The sequence below is a fragment of the Carassius auratus genome, unplaced genomic scaffold (assembly GCF_003368295.1).
Source record: "Carassius auratus strain Wakin unplaced genomic scaffold, ASM336829v1 scaf_tig00027566, whole genome shotgun sequence".
NCBI lineage: Eukaryota > Metazoa > Chordata > Actinopteri > Cypriniformes > Cyprinidae > Carassius > Carassius auratus.
The window spans coordinates 1-20,368 of record NW_020525605.1 but is presented as its reverse complement, the minus strand read 5'-3'; the positions used below and the strand labels follow the sequence as shown (position 1 = coordinate 20,368).

The following is a 20,368-nucleotide window of genomic DNA, read 5'->3' as shown; positions in this document are numbered from 1 at the left end:
GTCTATGCTCTGTGTTTCTGTATGTACCTGTAGTGTGTTCCACTGCACTCGGCGTGTGGTTATGTTCATGGAGTTTAACTGTCGAGTCTTCATCATCATCATCATCATCATCATTATATCTATGTAAAAGTCCAAGGGTTCCATCTTCATCCTGACAGTTCATATGGAAAACCCATTATGTTTCAAAGCAACTAAAAGTGAAGTTGAGCCTTAAAAGAAAGTAGGCTACTTTTCAAATGCTCACCAATGTAACAATCTATGATACGTTGCAAAAACACAAAACATAAAACGTTCACATAAACGAAACGTGTCTAATGTTAGTAGTGCATGAATCTCAGCTCACAGAAATCACTTTCAAACAAAGACTCAAAAATAAATAAATTCATGCTTGAATGGATTCATTTAAAATGACTGGATTTTGTCTGAGAAAATCCTCCAGATATTCCTAAATGTCACACATTTAAGAAATACGATTTCATAATTAGTACAGCACTAAGGTCAAATTAAACGTATAAATAATTATGAAAAGCTGAGCTTTTATAAATTAAAAAAAAGGATGCAAATGCACCAGAAAGATATCATAAAAGTGAGTTGCATTCTATATTCAAAGTCTTCTAAGCATGTACAGTATTGTTGTTTGAAATAACCAAAAAGAAACAAAAATGAAAATCACCAACTTGCATGATATTGCTTTTAATGGTGATGCTCATTGGAAAAATAGAGGACAATATAATTGTAAAAAGTATTGACAGCTTGAGACCCATTTTCAAATATGTCAGATAATACTAAAATTAAAGGTAAAAGGTAAAGGTCGAGAGACTGTAGGAGATGCAGCATGCAAGAGATTTAGATGATACGAGTCAGTATGGAGGTTGTATTCACCAATAGGTGAGCCTTGCCTTAAAACAAAACACCCAAAATATTGGCCTGCACTTTAAACCTATTTTGATACAAAGTGTTAAGAAATTTAAATTACCTAGAGTAAGCCAAGTGACCCATGACATTTACAATTTCAGACTATGAGAAGATGAAGACAAGGAAAAGGAGATAAAGTGGACAGCACAAGAAACGTGCATTAAGTGAAAGCACTTTTTTTGTAACTTTTGCATGACATTTTTTTTTCATTCCACACAACACTGAACAAGGCCATAGAACATCAGCAGAATGAATGAAGCATCTCTCCATCTCCATTCTCAAGCTAGAATAACTTGCATAAGATTAAAGATGTCAGTATTTCAAGAGGAGCTAGCTTTAAAAAGAAGCCTATATGCCAAAAAAGAAAACAAAAGAAGAAAAAGAAACCTAACTTGCACATATTTTTCATGTGAAGGATTATTTTCTAATCCTGTCAGAATGATGAACAACTTTATAGATTACAGCTAATCAGGAGCCCCAGCAGTTAATTCACATTCTCCCACTGAAATCTCTAAAGAAGAATAACATTAATGGACATACGGCAGGTGCAAATGGCATTCCAAGGTGACCTCTCTCATAAACTGATACGTGCTTCTCTGATCAGTCTTAGTGTTTTACCGCAGGTCATTTTTAGGACCTCCAGAGTGAGACCAGATCACTTCATCACACTTCGGATGACTGTTTGGTGGACAAGCGTTCAGCTAGCATGTAAATTTCATTCGCAGGAGGTGACCCGCTCACTGGACTCCATGAATGAGCAGGTGTGGCCGTAGACTATATATATATATTATGCATGGTTCACTTTGGGAACAGCAACATCTCACGTCGATATCGGGCCAGAATTCCCTCCACCAGATTCTCACTCCCAGTTCTCCCAGTCCTCATCTCCCAACTGGTAAAGAAATAAAATAATGAAAACTGAATTTATTACTGCTATTGTCATTCCTCTCGGGTGATCAGATCACAAATGGACAGCGTGAAATCTGAAACGTTAGTCATAAATTCACTCAAAATGTAATTAAAGGTGCTCATATACATTTAAGACCACATTGCACTGTATAAAAACTACTGTATTTTTCTGACTATAAGTCGCACCTGAGTATAAGTCGCATCAGTCCAAAAATACGTCATGATGAGGAAAAAAACATATGTAAGTTGCACTGGACTATAAGTCGCATTTATTTAGAACCAAGCACCAAGAGAAAACATTACCGTCTACAGCAGCGAGAGGGCGCTCTATGTCTTCAGTGGAAGGCTACAGGAGCACTGAGCAGCATAGAGCGCCCTCTTGCGGCTGGAGACGGTAATGTTTTCTATTGGTTCATTTCTGTTGGTTCATTTCTCTCGGTTCATGTCAAATTAATTTTAATAAATAAGTTGCACCTGACTATAAGTCGCAGAACCAGCCAAACTATGAAAAAAAGTGTGACTTATAGTCCGGAAAATACGGTAGTTGTTAAATAACACTTAATATTAAGGCTGCATGACAAACTGCAGTGGTAATAATTATTTTTATTTTTTTTAGGGCTGCACAATTTAATGCTTACTTTGATATGACTAATTATAATTAATATTTTTATTACTAAATAAAAATATAAAAATAAGAAATATTACTATGTTTATATAATATCAATATAAATAAAGACAATATTTTCACAAATCTAAAATGATAGAATATAATATTGATCATAACAATATCGTTATTAATCATGTTATAAGCAGCTTAAAGTCTCAATGCTTGCAGAGACGAAGCAGCGTTTACTGCAAACCAAACTTGAACCGAATCGAGCTGATGGATGACTCTTCTGTAGAACTGCTTCATAGCTGAATCTGGTTTATTCATAATTGACAAATTTTGCAACGCTGACCCTTATTGAACACTGAACCGCAGCTGTCTTCAACAGACAGGCGTATCACTGAATTGAACTTGTTTCATAATTCTTTGCCATTTGTACTTCATTAACTGTCATGAAGAACGAACCTCTTCTGTCGCGTCTATTTTAGACAAAGCCATCTGAACCTCTTCTTCTGTCATATCCAGATCAAAATCCTTCTCCCAGTCTTCACTCACATCTGTACTCGAACCTACAGTTGCACAAACACAAAGTGCAGATATAACATCAACATTTCATACTTCATTCATATCATTATATATTTATTTATTTATATTAATTAATTAATTAATTAATTAATTAATTAATTAATTAATTAATTAATTAATTAATTAATTAATTAATTAATTTTTTTCTTTATTTGCTCACCAGGGCTGCATTTATTTGATCACAAATTCAAATACAGTTGTGTGCTTAATATTTTTGTGGATTTATTTATGAATAGAAAGTTCAAAAGAACTGCATTTATTTCAAATAGAAACACATTATACATGTTTAGACTGTCACTTTTGATCAAATGCGTAGTTGCTGAATAAAGCTGCTTTTATTTTTGTCATTAAAATCATTAATGGAACTGGAAAGTACTGTTAAATAAATGAAATAATTTCTTATAATTAACCCTTCTCATGTTTCCTCTTACCTTTCTTGCCATTATTGGAGGGGGTGGATTTGCCGCTGTCGGAGTTGAGCTCAAACACTCGGAGGTCTTGAGCTACGTCCTCTCTGGGGGTCTGTGAGGGACGCTCCTCTGGGAATGTCTCCTGTAGACTGGCCTTTGAGAGTTTCTGAGAGACCTCGTCTGCAGCGGGCGATGGCTGCGTGACTCTGATGGTGACGGAGTCTGCTTGATTCTCGATCTGGGTGGGGAAGCTGACGCTGTCGCTGCTTACAGAAGGAGTGATGTCCGATGCTACATTGCTGGTGGAAACCAATTCTTGAGCGGGTGAAGAGCTTTCAGGTGAGGCCTCTATCGCTACCGAAGGGACACATGACTCTTCGACAGGTGGCGTGAAATCTAAACGTGATGAAGACGTGGCCCCGAGAAACTCACCTAGAGAGAAAGAGAAAAAACATGGTGATGAAGGAGCATAAAGGCACATTTCTAAAACCTAGTGAGCTGCCTATTAAGGAAAATAAACAGCACGGTAAAACTAGTTGAAGTAAAACACTTTCCGATAAAAATCCAAATAAATAGCACTAAATGATGCAAATTTCAGTCAAACCTTCTTCGTCTTCTTCCTCCCAACCAAGACTCTCAGAATGATCCGTCTGCTCCGCTCTCTGCTTCAGTGCTACCCTCCTGGCTTCCTCCTATAAACACACACATTGTAAATAAATAAGATAAACAAGAGGCTGAGCTGTTTTATAAATATAGTCACATTAGAAAGAGCTGCACAACCCCTTAAAATGCCACTACATAGACTAATTAAAACACAAAACATATTCATTGGTATCCTCCTACTAGAACATATAGACCCAGTTTTATTGATCACTTTTTTGATTTACAGAAATATATAGAACGACATAAGGTTGTGCAAATGATGACTGAATTTTCATTTCTGAGTGAACTCACTTCATATCAATCTAACACTTAATGTACACAATATTACTCCAAATTCTGGATCTAAATTAGATGGATTTTTATAACTGAAAATGGAGAAAATTTTTATTTTGTCTAAGAAATAAATGTGTAACACTTAATTTAAAGGTTAATTTAAAATGATTTTTAATGAATTAAGTTTATTTATTTGAAATTAAATGATGTATTAAAATAATAATAATAAAAAAGTTAACTACAATCAACAAAACAACTGTTGTTTTTATTGAAAAACATACAGTTCTGGAAACATCACAAAATTTCATCAGCTTACCCTCAGGCCATCCTAGAGGTAGACGTGTTTGTTTCTTCATCAGAACAGATTTTTATTTTTATTTTTGCATTCTTTTGGCTTGTATACTGTGCTTGATCTGTGCATATTTCCCTCCCGATTGAGACGAGACAACTTTTTTTTTTCTGAAGAAAGCAATATTATGGATTATGTTTAGAAAGTTTTAGTAATGGATTTGTTTCTTACAAACATGCAGTTTTTCATTTCACAAGTGATTTTTTGATGGACTGGAGTGCTGTGGATTACTTGTGGATTATTGTGATGTTTTTATCAGCTGTTTGGACTCTCCCTCTGATGGCACCCATTCACTGCAGAGCATCCATTGGTGAGCAAGTGATGAAATATTACATATCTCCAAATCTGTTCTGATGAAGAAACAAACTCATCTAAATCTTGAATGGCCTGAGGGTGAGTGTATTTTTATATATTTTTCTGTGAACTAATTCTTTAAACAGGTTCAGAACAATGGCCCTGCACTTAAAGACTGCATATACATACATGACCAGCAGATGGAGCTACCATGGTAATCTTTAACTGACTGAATGTGTATTTGATACTTTTTTCACTTAAAAAGTAAAAAAAAAAAAAGACAAAAAAAAGTGAAGTGATATACAGCCAAGTATGGTGACCCATACTCGGAATTCGTGCTCTGCATTTAACCCATCCAAAGTGCGAACACACAGCAGTGAACACACACACACCGTGAACACACACCCGGAGCAGTGGGCAGCCATTTATGCTGTGGTGCCCGGGGAGCAGTTGGGGGTTCGGTGCCTTGTTCAAGCGCACCTCAGTCGTGGTATTGAGGGTGGAGAGAGTGCTGTACATTCACTCCCCCCAACGACAATTCCTGCCAGCCCCAGACTCGAATTTACAACCCTTGAATTATAAGTCTGAATCTCTAACCATTAGGCCACAGCTTTCCACCTAGACTACACATAGAATGAAACCTCAACAAAAGAAAGCTTCCTACGCCTAATACTGACGTCATAATGTTGTTTGAGCCGCTGAGCTGTGTGTGTTCAGATAAGCTCATAAGCCTGATTTCAGCTCAAGTGGCAGTATTAGACACGGATCTGCTGTACCTGCTCCAGCTGGAACACTTTATAGAAGTACCGCTGCCAGAACTCGGAATGAGCCACTGCTGCTGGAACCTGACATGAACACAAGCTAATTATTTATTTTGGTTTGTGGAATTACATGCATAGATGAATCATGGTCGGTACGGACATAAATTAACAGTTGCATCATACCATTTTAGTATAAAGAGCTCTTATGGCAGGACTGTTTACGAGCAGTTCAGAGATCTCAGCTTTCCTCTCTTCCAATTTGAAACTGGATAACCAGGCATCAAACTGCTGTGGAGGGCCTGAAAAAAAAATTTTTTTTTAAATGGAATACACATTAAAACTCAAAATCCCACATCCAATTTTGAGAAAACATGAAGGGTTTACATACCATCAGGCTCATTGCAGTATGTAGCAGGGTCTGCTTGAAGACTGTAGAGTCGAGCCTGACAGAAAAAACAACAACAATACATCGATTTAATATGTATTTTTTTTATTATTAAAATTGTGTATATTTCATAAATTAAAACTGAATAATATATATAAGTTGTGTGGAAGTGGCTGACCTTGCTGCTGTCATAGACCTCTGTTGTGCCTGCCGGAGTGGCTACCAGCGTGATGACATCACAGTCAATGGTCTTGTCTGGAGCCGGAACCAAAGTGTCTGTGATCACACCCAAAATATTCGAAATGCCCTTCTTCACCTTTTCTGTTGCCTCTGATGAACCTTCAACCTAAATAAACAAAACAGCTTATAAACTATCATTTGTGGCTAGGGTTTGCATCTACATAAAGTAAACAAAAGACATATTATGTCTAGCTTTTGCGCTGAAGACTAAACACCGTTTAAACAAGCTAAGAAAGTAAGCGTTAACATTGTTTTGGTGTGTTGTAAAGTTGTTTCCTTACTGCTAGTTTGGTCTTAATCGCATTCGCTGTCGCCACAACAGAGCATGCCGTGTCATGTTGGACCACGTTGGAGAATTCTGAAAGATCCCGTTTGATAAACTCATACGCCTCAGCTGACTGTTGAGACAACAGATCATTATACAATTAATATTCATATTCATGTGTGATTTATATTAATACTCACATATAATAGTTTTGTGAATACTAACATTATTTAAAATGTATTCATTCAAATAAACATGAAATATTAATATAATATTAATTTGAATTTGAATAAAAATACAGACAGAGTTGAAACCAAATGTAACGCAGGGTAATGGACACATTTTATGAACACAAATATTCATTGTATAAAAAAATAAATAACTTATAATCATTCAAATAAATGTTAAATAGTCAGATAAATTCATCTTAATACAAATGTTAGGGTTAACGTGATGCAAAGTAATGGACACATGTGTAAACAAACATCTCGTTCAAAATATTACAAAAGAAAACAAATGTACTATTTATGACTACATGCAATTAGTTTCAATGTGTACAAATTTGGTTCTACATTAAAAATGTATTTTCATCAACTGGAATTAAAGAGTTTTAAGACTGAAACAAAGGTTATGAAATAAAATAAATTTATAATAGTAATAAAGCTAAAGGGGGGCATATGTAAATGCTAAAAACAAAATGTATGCTGATTTCTCACTTCAACTATTACATTTATATTGTGCAAATAAATAATTGTAATAAAATTATAAAAGAATGCAAAACAGAAGCATCTAACTAGTTGCATAAGAAATTCTACCACTGCTTGAAAGCACAGATCAATCATTGCTTTTCCCCAAACACAGTGCTGAGAGAATCCTCAAACCTATTTAGCATTATCCATATGGTAGGTCCACACTGGATCTGATTTGGATTTGTCTCACCTTGTCTTTGACGGCCTGGAAGCTCTGTGTCAGCCAGCCTCCCCACCATCCTCCTTCCCTGCGATCATCACACACGATTCAAATCATTAATAAATATTACAAATGACACATGTGCGTAATTCCTGTTATGCAGTATCCTTAGAACTCTACAGCCTTAAATATGAATAATCTTGTGTTGTAATTTAAAGAAGTATAGAGATCTCTTCAGGTCAAACTCAGGCATTTAATTATATAAATTATATCGTGAGTTTTTACACAATATCAAGAAAATAAACAGAAAGTTACATCGTCTTGAATATAATTCTTCAAAAATAAATCTAAAAACTTTTTTTTTTTTTATAAGATTTGATCCACGACATATTTGAAACAGATATTAAAAAGTACAGCATAGGAATGATCAATCAATCATCAATAATTCATAATGCGTGTGTATAGTTTGATCACTCCAAGCTCGACAGTCTGGAACAATCTGTGGCATACGAGCTTTATGAATCCTTCATTTCAGTATCTGACCAAGCCATTTCATCACTTTACTGTCATATACACGATCTTTGTCTTTTTTATTTTAATATGGGATGGGTTTATATGAATATTACTAATAATAAAGATGGCTGCAAAGTGTATTTTTGTTCATGACTCTGTGATATTTTTGTAAACAAACCCGTCTGACTTCCCCGTTCACATCTGCCAATAAAACTCATCATTTAAAAAGGTCACACACATCTTTTTAACGCAGATATGCACTATTTAGAGTTAACTTAATGTTGCTACATGACACCATATTATTTATATAGTACATCAAACCGATAAAATGAACATTTGTGTGCTGTAAACTCACCCGTCTGCCATCTTCAGCGCATGACGTCATCAGTATGGCTTGAACTCTGACCTCACCAGCGCGTCCAAATAAAATTCACAAACACTGCATTAGATAAAGTGAGGATCATTTATTAATGATTTTAACAGATATATAATTTGGTAGTTTGCACTAAAAAGGGTGAAATTTGCGTGAATTCGTTTACTGAAATATGTTTCACGTAACACTGCGTAGTAAGGCAACCGCAAAAGATCAAGATTTGTGATAAACACGAAAACGCCTGTCTTTACACTGACGGCCTGTGGGGGCCACCAAAAACAATAATCACAAAACAATAATAGACTAATCTGTATGGAAAGAAAGAAAGAAAGAACACTTAATACTGTATATTTCCTAAATAAACACACATGAACACAAACACACACACGTGTGTGTGTGTGTGTGTGTGTGTGTGTGTGTGTGTATATATATATATATATATATATATATATATATATATATATATATATATATATATATATATATATATATATATATATATATATATATATATATATATATATATAACGAGCATGTAAATAAATAGCACACACATACACACACACACACATACAACCTATACTTTGTATATCTTATCTTTAGAACTATTTTTTTATATAATACAATATGTTATCTGACAAATATTTGACTTTATATATTTCATGAAATGTAAGAACTCTAAATAAATAAATATACCGTTTATATAACTTATAATTTATATGATTATTATATATATTCATACAATATTATGTTCTGCATTTATAAGGTTTATAAATAAATAAATATATGGATGTTTTTTTATTTGTTTCTTTTTATTTGTCTAATTAATTTTTTTAATTATGAGTTTTTATAAGTTAAAATGTTACATTTACAATAATTTTGGTAAATTAGCTGTCTTGTAGTTTAGAGGACTCGGGGAAAAAAATCATAAAACGCATAAAATCTCATGGGAGAGAGTTTGTCTCGTCACTCTGTTACACATAATCAAGAAATGAATTTGCTCATAATGGAATAGACACGGGGAGTTTATCACCTCATTAGAATTCAGAAAAGCCCATATGGATTGAATCCTAATGAGAGTGCTTAACTACACACCTGAGGCCCCGGACCCCTCACATTATGTACATGTATGACCCCCATCACAGCTGTGTTTTGCTTGTCATTGAGCACTGAGTGGCTGATAGGAAGTGAGGTTTAACAGGATGTCACCGGGTCAGCATTGCCGTTGACTGAGCGCTGCATCTCTCTTAACTGAAGCCTCCCTGAGCAATATGTGTGTGTGTTCCACAATATGTCCACAAATGCTTCCCAATCCCACTAATTGGGACCTTTGGTTCCCTAATTAACTCTGTCAGTCTGAATCTGGGGCCGCAGAAGGCATTTTCATGTATTGATTAGATGATCCCGCTATGTCACAATCAGAACAGATTGCAGAAGTATCATCAGGCACAAAAACACAAAAAGAGGGAATGAGATTTCATGTAACCACTTACAGACTGGATGGTTCAATCTCAGACATATTTAATCATATTAGAATGATATCTAAAGGATCATGTGGCACTGAAGACTGGAGTAATGATGCTGAAAACTAAGCTTTGATCAAAAAAACAAACAAAAAAAAACTAAGTTATAAACGATAAAATAGCTTTCTACATGCAGCCTTGGTAACTGTTATATAATAATAATAATAATATATATATATATATATATATATATATATATATATATATATATATATATATATATAATTTTTTTTACAGGAAATCTGTGTATATATTCAAGTTATTTCAACTTCTAATTGTATTTCACAATTTTACTGTTTTAACTGTATTTTAGGAAATAGGTGCTTTTATTTGATCAAAAATACATCAAATAACAACATTGCATGCTCGTTGAGCATAAGAGACTTCTTTCAAAAACATTTTTTTAAATCCTACTGAAAAATCTGTGCATATATAAAATAGTATTTAATAGATTATAAATAGATTTTAAATATTAATCTTTCACAATTTTTCTGTTGTTACTGTATTTTGAAATAAGTAAATGTATTGATAAATAAATATGGTGTGCAAAAAAAAAAAAAAAAAGAAAAAAAAACATGGTAAAGATACATTTTTTGACATTTACATTTTTGACATTTTAGAAAAAACTACATTTGTTTATATGCTTGCCTATGTGTCTCTACCTTTCCCTAACAAGCATTCACATACAGATACATCCCCTGCTGTTATCTCTCTATGGACCGTTACCATCTGCCCACAATCAGGAAACACCAGCTTTGCACAAGTCAATGTGTCTAATTATCCCTGTGCAGCAGGCCAGGCCACAGCTCACAGTAATCCCCACAATGTGTTCAGCTTCCCATACCCACCTGTGCCTGGGACCTGGAGGGGGGGCCCCGACTCAGGGGGGCCGCAGGGACACAGGGACCCGCTGAGGGAGCTTCTTCACCGGGTAGGATGGCAGCTGCCTCCCCCCGCTGGGATGTTCACCAGCTGACTGTGAGCAGGCCCCTGACAGGAGCTCTTTAGCGTTGTCAATGGGCCCATAAATAAGGAGCTAAGGGCCTTTGTGCTGCCGTTGGAGTGTCAGGGCCCTCTGCAGGCTGACCAGGCCGGTTAACGCATCGAGAAAAAAAACACAAAAAGAAGGGACTGTGTTACGGCTGCCCCCTGTGCCCTCTCTTTGTGCTCGAAGCGAGTGCTATTGTCTTCCTCCATTTAGTGTGAGAGAGAGAGGGAGGAAAGCAGAGGAGGAGAGGAGACACATCTCTTCATCTCCCCTCTGATCTTTCAGTTGTCGGCCCGGGATTCCTGTGAGGAGAAATGTGTATTTTTCACGCTTGATTTAGCTCTTGAGAAATACAGTCTCAAACTGTGTGCGTGTGTGTATAAAAGGATTTTGCACAAATGAAGATTTCAAGTACAAAACATCGGATTGCAGCATTTTGCATCCTGCGGACTGGCGCTAGTATGACAAAACTGTCTTAATGGCTCTTTATTTCCATTGATGGTTGCTTGAAGAACGTTTAATGGAAAATTTCCATTCTACAAAGGTTTTTTATTTTTTTTATATAGTGTAAAAAAAGGATTTCAGATGTTTAAAATGTTCTTCACACTAAGAAAAGCGTTTTTTTGGGGAACCAAAAGTGGTTCTATGACATCACTGTGAAAACCAGCTTTATTTTTAAGAGTGTTGTACCTGTACGTGGTGTGTTAAAGCAAAGAAGCCACTCAAGGCTGTGTGATTTTACTATGCAAAGAGCCTATTCACACTCCAACAGTTTATAAGATAAAAAAGTTCATATTTAATAATTATTTCAATGGATATTTCTTTAAAGTGTCATGTGTTCCTGTCAGTAGATCTGTTGATATTTATGATAACTTTATGTATGATTGCAGAATTTATCATAACTGTTTTCTATTTGAATATACTTTAAAATATAATTTATTCCTGTGATGCAAAGCTGAATTTCCAGTATCATCCAGTCTTCAGTGTCACATGATCTTCAGAAATAATTCTAATATGTTAACTTTCAGCGAAAAAATAAAATAAAAATAAAAATACTATTATCAGTGTTGAAATCAGTTGTGCTGCTCAATATTTTTTAATGTATATATATATATATATATATATATATATATATATATATATATATATATATATATATACATACATACATACATATATATATATATATATATATATATATATATATATATATATACATATACATACATACATATATATATATATATATATATATATATATATATATATATATATATATATATATATATATAAAAAGAAATATATATATATATATATATATATATATATATATATATATATATATATATGTATGTATGTATGTATGTATGTATGTATGTATTTATGTATGTATGTATGTATGTATGTATTTATGTATGTATGTATATATTTCAGGATTCTTTGATGAATAGAAAGTTAAAAAGAACAGCAATTATCTGAAATAGAAACCTTTGTAACATTGTAAACCATCACTTTTGATCAATGTAATGCATTTATGTTATTTATTGAATAAAATTATTAGTTTCTTTAAAAACAAAAACAGTGAAATTGAAATAAATATCAAAATATCATTCATTTCTGATGCCTTTGTGCCTAATATTTTATATCTTCGATTTCAACTATTGGGCATTTTAGAAAGTCTAAAGTCAAAAGATCTTTCCAGCTAACAAATGATGGTGTGCGCAGCTGTCAAAGCCTCTCATGAAAACGACTCCCAGTGAGGACGGCTTGAATATGATCACAGCTTTATTGGACAGTGACAAATCTTCCTGCACAAACATGAAAAGAAGTGCTGGCCGTCCCCTGCGTGTGCTGCACAATGCTGACGCGCCAACCTGGCGACAGCTTGCGTCTCTCTCTCTCTGATTGATGGGTGAGAGTAGGCCCCGGGCTCCGAGCGGTCTGGCTGCTTTGCTTTTTCATACATTAACTAGTCTCGGTACAGATGGTTCAGTCCAAAGGCAGCATTTTATAGCGGGCAGAAATGATGCCTGTGTTTGTTAGCATATGCTAAAAACATAAACACAGTGTGGGCAATATCGCAATAATGGTGCTGGATGAAAGCATATGGACTCATTTTATATTCATATATATCATGAAACGAATTGACGGAACACTGACACATGATTTCAGAACAGATGGGTAGCTGCCATTTTTTATTTTTTTTATTTTAAGCACCTCATTATTTCATACTTATATTAGCTTTATTTAAATTAATATGGGTTGTAAGATAAGGTTGTAAGATATTTTTAAGTATAAATTTTCCAAAATGGAGATACATCTAAAACTATTTGAAAATCTGGAATCTGAGAGTGCAAAAAAAAACCTAAATATTGAGATAATTGCCTTTAAAGTTGTCTAAATGAATTCTTAGCAATGCATATTACTAATAATTTATTATATATATTTTTTTTTTATTTACAGTAGTAAATTTAACCTATATATATTCATGAAACATGATCTTTACTTAATATCCTAATGATTTTTGTCATTTTTCTGGCTTTTGCTAAAAATATACCCCAGTGACTTGAGACTGTTTTTGTGCTCCAGGGTCACATTTAATAATTGTTCTTGAATTATTTAATAGATGTCCAACAATTCCTTCAACTAAAAAAAGTTGTTTTCAATTTTATTTTTTTAGAAGAATAAATTAAGAATACATTTCCTGTTTGAAATGACACAATGGCAAAGTAATTTTTTCAAATAAATGTTTTAAAAATGTTTCACTTTGATACAAATTTGATAATAATAATTAAATTATTGCCGTTAATTTACATTACAGAACAATGTATATGAGATTTTGGGAGATGCTTAATCATCTTTTACTAAATATATAATTTTCTTAAGATTATTAATTTAAACGTTTTGCATTTTAATTTTATAATCTTCTATGCAATCTTTAAATATTCTTTATATATATTGTAAAATTGATTGCAATTAAAAAAAAATGCTTTATAATGATGAACTTAAGTAAATAGATCAGCAATTATTCCTATTCTAAAGTGTGATGCTTGCAACACCAAGGTCATGGGTTTGAGCTTGAAGGCTCTTTTAAGTCTCGTTTGCTAAAAGTTTCTGTCAAATACTTAAACGTGAATTTTTTTCTTTAAATTATTAGGGGCACTTCTGAAAAAATGTTTAATTGATCAAATGAAGACACTGAAAAATAAGGATATTACAATAATAGATGTTTAATTTAAGAAACAAAACTATACATTTTCATTTGTCATTTTGCTACAAAGAAGCACTTATGTTCATACAGTGACTATTCAAAAATGCTATAACAGTAAAAAAAAAACATTCTTTGATTAAAAAAAAAATAGCAGCAGCTTGTTTGAAAAGAAATTCTGTACATGACATTTACAAAGTATACAACACATTTAGCAACACATCCAGATGTTTTCAGTTCTTTTCGAGTCTGTATTTTAAATTCGGCCTTCTCCAGCCTGGAGCCTGACCCTCGCCTGAATCACTTCCCCATGGAGAGGCTGTGCAGGCTGGCTGTGGAAGCAGGGAGAGGCTGGCAGAGGGAGCATGGGCATGGCATGCCGGGAAAATGCCTGTAGCCGCTGGAGAGATGCATAGGGTCTTTCAGAAGGCTGGGAAGAGGTGGAGCAGGGAAACCCAGATACCCAGCCGTGGGTGGAGAATGAGGGGCTTGGCCCACTGTCGGCATGGTGTTGTTGCCCACCAGAGAGTGCAGAGATGGAGCAAGTGAAAGCAGCTGTAACTGGGATGCCGGAGCAGCCGAAGTTGGTTGTAGAACCCGTCTAGCCGAGTGACTCTGACTCCTGGCTCCATAAACGTCACCTACTAGCTTCTTCATCTCCTCCAGAGAGCTGGACAGCATGAGGATGTAGTTTCTGGCTAGAAGCAGGGTGGAGATTTTGGACAGCTTACGTACGGATGGGCCCTGTGCATAGGGCATCACCTCTCGAAGCCCGTCCATGGCCTGGTTGAGGTCGTGCATGCGTTTGCGCTCGCGGCTGTTCACTTTGAGTCGTAGATCTTGCAGGTCGTCTTTGGAGAGATCGGCCTGTGCGGGGCTCTTTCCACCAGATCCGGTGTTCTGTGATAGCTTTTCAGACCTGGACTGCCCTGTTTCTCTATCTGTGCAGTACGCCTGAAACACTTTGTTGGAGAAAAAGCTGGAGTCCACAGCCAGCTCGGGTGAAGAAGACCGACTGCATGTGGAACTTGCATCAGAATCCATCTTATAACTGTTTACGCGAAGTCTTGGATGAGAACGTGCAGTCTTCTCAAGAACAATCCACTTGCTCGAAGTTTAAAAAGTCAACCTAGAATGCAGCTTCTTTCTCTGAGGATTCAGTTTGTAGGTCTGCAGGAGGAATGAGTGTGTGTGGACACTGGCAGGGCTGTATTTATACTCCCCAGCATCACAAAGACACAATGAGATGCATAATGTGACATTAGGCCCAGGGCCAATGACAGAGAGGCCACACTTTCACCCCCACACACCCCTTCCAGGCCCCAATAGCATTGTATACACCCCGACCCCGCCTCCACAGAAGACACATATGCACACAGACACACAAACTGCAACAGCTAACATGAACATGTATGTGAAAAAAACACTTGGGCCTTGCATTTTCTAATGCTTGCTATGGTTCGCATAATTGAAGTAAAATATGGTTGTGCTTTATTCCTTCTAAAGAATGTGTTAGGAAGGTCTGTTGACAGCTTAAAGGCATCACAATTAATCTAAACATATGTACAAGCCATATTTTACTTCAAAAACCAGTGGGAGGAATTGTTTTTTAAATAAATAAACAAATACATTCATGCCAACAATAATAATATATTAAAAGAAGAAAAATAAAACTACTTATTCATCTAGAGAAAGTTTGTTAACACTTTACAATAAGGTCCCATTATCTAACTTTAGTTAATCATTAACTAAAATGAACTACCAATTAAATACTCAATACTCATTAATATTTGTTAAACTTAGTTAATAAAAAACCCAACTGTTCATATTTAGTTCATGTTAGCTCAGGTGAATTAAATGATATTAACAGAGACACATTTTGATTTTAGTAATGTGTCAGTAGATGTTGAAATTAACATTAAGCTTAATAAATGCTGTAGATGTAGTCAACCAATGTTAACCAACTTTATTAACTGTAAAGTGTTTGTTATGTTGTCTTAAAATTATGAATATTTAGAATAAAGCTTTTTTCTATTACTTTAAAACTTTTTATATTTATAATTTTATAGTAAATTGCTTCTTGTATTCCTCATGTGTAAGTCACTTTGGATAAATGCATCTGCTAAATGATTAAATGTTATATGTAATATAATGCTGTATTTTTGATAATTAATGAGGATCACCATGGATTAATAAGGATCACAATGAGCAGTTAAAAAACAACAACTCAAAAATATAATGTCCTGATGCATTACAGTAATGATACAATACCAAATAAAACTAAGAATGTAATGCAGGTTTCATTATATTTACACTTGACAATCTCCTTTTCTCTGTGTGGTTTGTAAACTTGAACAGGATGTTTTAAGGACAGTTTAGGTAGTCAAGATAGACTTTAACTTGGCTGTAAAGACACTGTCAGACTCAATTCCATTAGACACAACAGAGTGTGAAGATCCTGCGAAAAGCCCCTGTGGAGGGCTGAGGAGGAGCAGAAAAGAAAGAGAGAGTTATTACTATAACAGCACTGCTTGCTTTTACAGGAATCATTAACATCTCCATTACACTCTTTAAAACACACACACACACCCCGCATCTACACAAAACTACTTCACTCACATTATGATCCATGAGCTGCAAATAAGACCAGTGCAGTGTAGTCAAAGTTATTATAGTTAAAGTAAAAATAAAACTTGAAAAAAGTAATCTTACTTGTAATGCATTACCCCCAACACCGTGTGTGTGTGTGTGTGTGTGTGTATAGTTCAAGTCAAAGGAATGTAATTATTAACTGCAAATAAATAAATAAATAATAGAACTAAACTGAATCTGAAAAACAAATGAAACATAAATAGTAATATTTTTAAAAGAACAAAAAAAAAAAAAAAAAAAAAAAGACAAAATGAAATGTTAGATACTGTAACTAAATTATAAAATAACCTTCAAATTCAATCTATATACCAATGGATTTAGGTTGAAAATAAAGGAACAAGAAATATATATAAAAATGTATAATGTATAAAAACTATAAATATACACTATTAAAATGTATTCATATTTTATCAAAAAAATGTGTGTTCGATGTATGTTTATGCTTATTAGAGTATCATGTTAGCAACATGCCAATACACAAAGCTATTGTATATATGTTCTATTCATCAATGAATGTGTCATGGTTTCCATAAAAATATGAATTGTTTTCAACATTAACAATTAGATTGATTTCTGAAGGATAATGTGACACAGAAGACCGGAGAAATTATGCTGAAAAATCAGCTTTGCTTCACAGGAATATATTACATTTTACAATATTTTCAAATAGAAAACAGTTGTTTTAAACTTTAATAATATTTCACAATATTACTGTTTTTACTGTATTTTTTTATTAAATAAATGCAGCCTTGAAGAGACTAATTTCAAAAGCAAACTACTATTAAACTTCAGCCCACAAGTCATATACTAGTTTTATGATTCATTTATGGTGTTTTTGTCCTTATTGGAGCTTGACAGATGTGGTCATTATTTTCTCAAATTTTATGGAACAGATTCTTCTTAAATGTTCCATTGTTTTGTTGCAGCATGCAGATTTGGAAGGGCATTAGATGAGTAAACAATGAGTAAAGACGGAGAGAGAAAGCAGATTTAAACCAAAAAGATGTTAGGAAACCAGAAAATGAGAGCATCTCGGACTGCCGTCACAGCAGGTGCCTCTCTCTGGGCTGAAGCGTGTGTTGTGTTGTCATGAGTACAGAACATATGGGCTTTTGGCATGTTATAGGCTCAGAGCCAGAAGAACCACAGATCTTTGACTGGACTAACAGTGTTCCTCACTAATGAGAGAAGAGCATGAAAAAGACCCTCTCAGATATCAGACAGCAGGTATGCGAGGATTAATTAAGCATAATGCTGTAGTTGAAATACTAAGCATAGAAAAACCATTCACATGTTTGGGGTCAGTAAGATTTTATATAAATAAATACTCATTCAGCAAGGATTAAAAAAAATATATCTAAGTTTCCACAAAAATATATTAAGTATGACAGCTGTTTTCAACATTGATTCTGATAAGAAATGTTTCTTGAGCAGCAAATCAGCATATTATAATGTATGTATGGTCATGATCATGTGACACTGAATGCTGGAGTAATTATTACATCACAGAAATAAATTACATTTGTATACAGTATAAAACAAGAAATTTTGAATTCTAATATTATTTTAAAATTTTACTGTAATTTTCAACCAATAAATGCCTGTTTTGATCAAATATAAAGTAAAAATAGCATGCTGTGTGCAGAAATATTATTTCACTTTATTCAAATAAATGCAGCCTTGGTGAGCAGAAGAGACTTCTTTCAAAAACATTAAGAAATCTTGACAACCCCAAACTTTTGAACAGAACTGTATATTTAAACAGCTACAACATTTTCATTGTTTTAAAAAAATATAATAAGAAATGTGTTTTTTTTTCTTTGCTACAGTCAAATGCTACATTCAAAACTTTATCCAAAAACAACTTAGTTAACATAAAAAGTAGGCTACTGTATGTACTCACACTCATGTTGTTAAAAACTTGTGGAACACGAAAGGATACATTTTAAACAATATTATTTACACAGCTCTATTCCAATCTATATATAAATAGTAACAACAATAATGTACAGTAATAAAACTAGATATAATAATATAGAGATAATGCCTGTTGAGCTCCAAAAAAAAAGAAAAAAAAAGGATATAAAAAAAGACACCATAAATGTGTCCTGTATGAGTGTACTTCATTATATTATGCAAGCTAACTTTTAAATTGTTCACTGATAATCTTATCATGGTATTTGACATGCAATAGAACAGAAATATGGACTAGTTTTAAGAAGAGCATGGGTCGTATGTTGCCAATCACAGATTTTCAAGAGAATATGCATAAAAAACATCTCTATCATTCATCTCAAGTCATCAATGGATGATATGTTCAAATGTCCATCTGTGTGTTTGTGTGTGTGCTTATGAATACATGAGGGTGTTTAAGAGCTTCATTCTCATTCATGTGTTTACTTAATCCACAGGCCACACAGCAAGAGGATACAAGAGAGAAAGAGGCCGAATGCAAGCTCGTGAATGGATGAAAGAGTATCTCTTCAATCCTTTGCCTCTTTAATGCTTAATCTGTATGCCTTTAACTTGGAATGAAAGTGTTTTGACTTTCCTAAGCTGCTGTTAAAGACCTGTGTGTGAAGAGAGAGACGGTGTGTGTGAATTGTCAGTGTTCAGGTGAGCAGAAAATGAGAGTATTATCACAGCCTTATGTGTGTAGTCTCAACCAGATCAGTGAGGATTAGAGCTGAGAGCCAGCTGAGCTCAAACACACACACACACACACACACACACGTTTCAGAGATCTTAAGCTGCTGAGACAGGGAAATCCAGCCTCAATAGTGCTTAAAGACATTCACTGAACATTCAATCACATCTGATCACCAATAGAGTTACCAACCCGATCTCACGGCAATTCATACATATTTTTAAAAAGGTGGCTTATTCGTACGAATTCGTACGACCACATTCGTACAATTTCATACGATTTTTGCCAAATTGGACGTATTTTACGAGTTGCACAATTCGTATGAATTTGTACGAATGACCTACACCTAACCCCTCCCTAAACCTAACTGTTAGACAAATCGTATAAAATCATACGAGTGAGGTCGTACAAATTTGTACGAATAAGCCACCTCGTAAAATATGTACGAATTGGTCGTGAGAAGTGTTAGAGTTACAGTTAAATAAACTGTTCTAACAGTTGCAAAGCAGATGAGCAAACCTTTGATTTGAATTACATTTTTTACATTTCAAAGCAAAAAATTGAAACAATTTATAAATGTAATGCTGATTTGCAAATAGTTTTTAGACAGTTGTGGGCTTTGGATGAGAAACACCAAAAAACATTTGCATTTTAAAAAAATTCTACCAGAGAAGTTTAGAAAAAATACGAAAGTGCAAAAATCTATGAATATTTACACTTTTTAAAGACCAATCTATACCTTACATAATAATGTCAGAATTATTGCTTAATAATATTTGATTATTAATTATAAAAAAGTCATTTAAAAGTTTAATTTGTAAAGTCTTTACAAAAGCTTTTTTATAATAATATAAAAAAGTAAAGTAATTTTAACAATATATATTTTTTACTTCATAAGT

General features: G+C 34.1%; 2 protein-coding genes across 2 annotated transcripts; both read right to left on the bottom strand.

The window, feature by feature from the left end:
• Positions 1 to 663: 663 nt before the first annotated feature.
• Positions 664 to 8,531, bottom strand: LOC113079284 (BSD domain-containing protein 1). The gene is made up of 11 exons (XM_026251525.1): positions 8,434 to 8,531; positions 7,596 to 7,653; positions 6,673 to 6,789; positions 6,330 to 6,497; positions 6,155 to 6,209; positions 5,950 to 6,065; positions 5,782 to 5,850; positions 4,031 to 4,118; positions 3,448 to 3,858; positions 2,897 to 3,000; positions 664 to 1,807 (listed from the first exon to the last, which is right to left on the bottom strand). The coding sequence occupies exons 1-11, from the start codon at positions 8,442 to 8,444 to the stop codon at positions 1,775 to 1,777; spliced, it is 1,230 nt and encodes a 409-aa protein (XP_026107310.1). The 5' UTR covers positions 8,445 to 8,531; the 3' UTR covers positions 664 to 1,774.
• Positions 8,532 to 14,320: 5,789 nt separating this feature from the next.
• On the bottom strand, positions 14,321 to 15,353 carry LOC113079281 (oligodendrocyte transcription factor 3-like). The gene has a single exon (XM_026251521.1). It carries the CDS (start codon positions 15,212 to 15,214, stop codon positions 14,471 to 14,473), a length of 744 nt encoding a protein of 247 aa, XP_026107306.1. The 5' UTR covers positions 15,215 to 15,353; the 3' UTR covers positions 14,321 to 14,470.
• Positions 15,354 to 20,368: the final 5,015 nt, after the last annotated feature.

Bases quoted from the DNA above. Each gene is read 5' to 3' on its own strand.
- LOC113079281 (XM_026251521.1), bottom strand. From the start codon at position 15,214: ATGGATTCTGATGCAAGTTCCACATGCAGTCGGTCTTCTTCACCCGAG.
- LOC113079284 (XM_026251525.1), bottom strand. The intron at 5,851-5,949 runs GTATGATGCAAC...TGTTCATGTCAG, and splicing joins GAGCTCTTTATACTAAAATG to GTTCCAGCAGCAGTGGCTCA. The intron at 3,001-3,447 runs GTAAGAGGAAAC...GTGCAACTGTAG, and splicing joins CTCCAATAATGGCAAGAAAG to GTTCGAGTACAGATGTGAGT.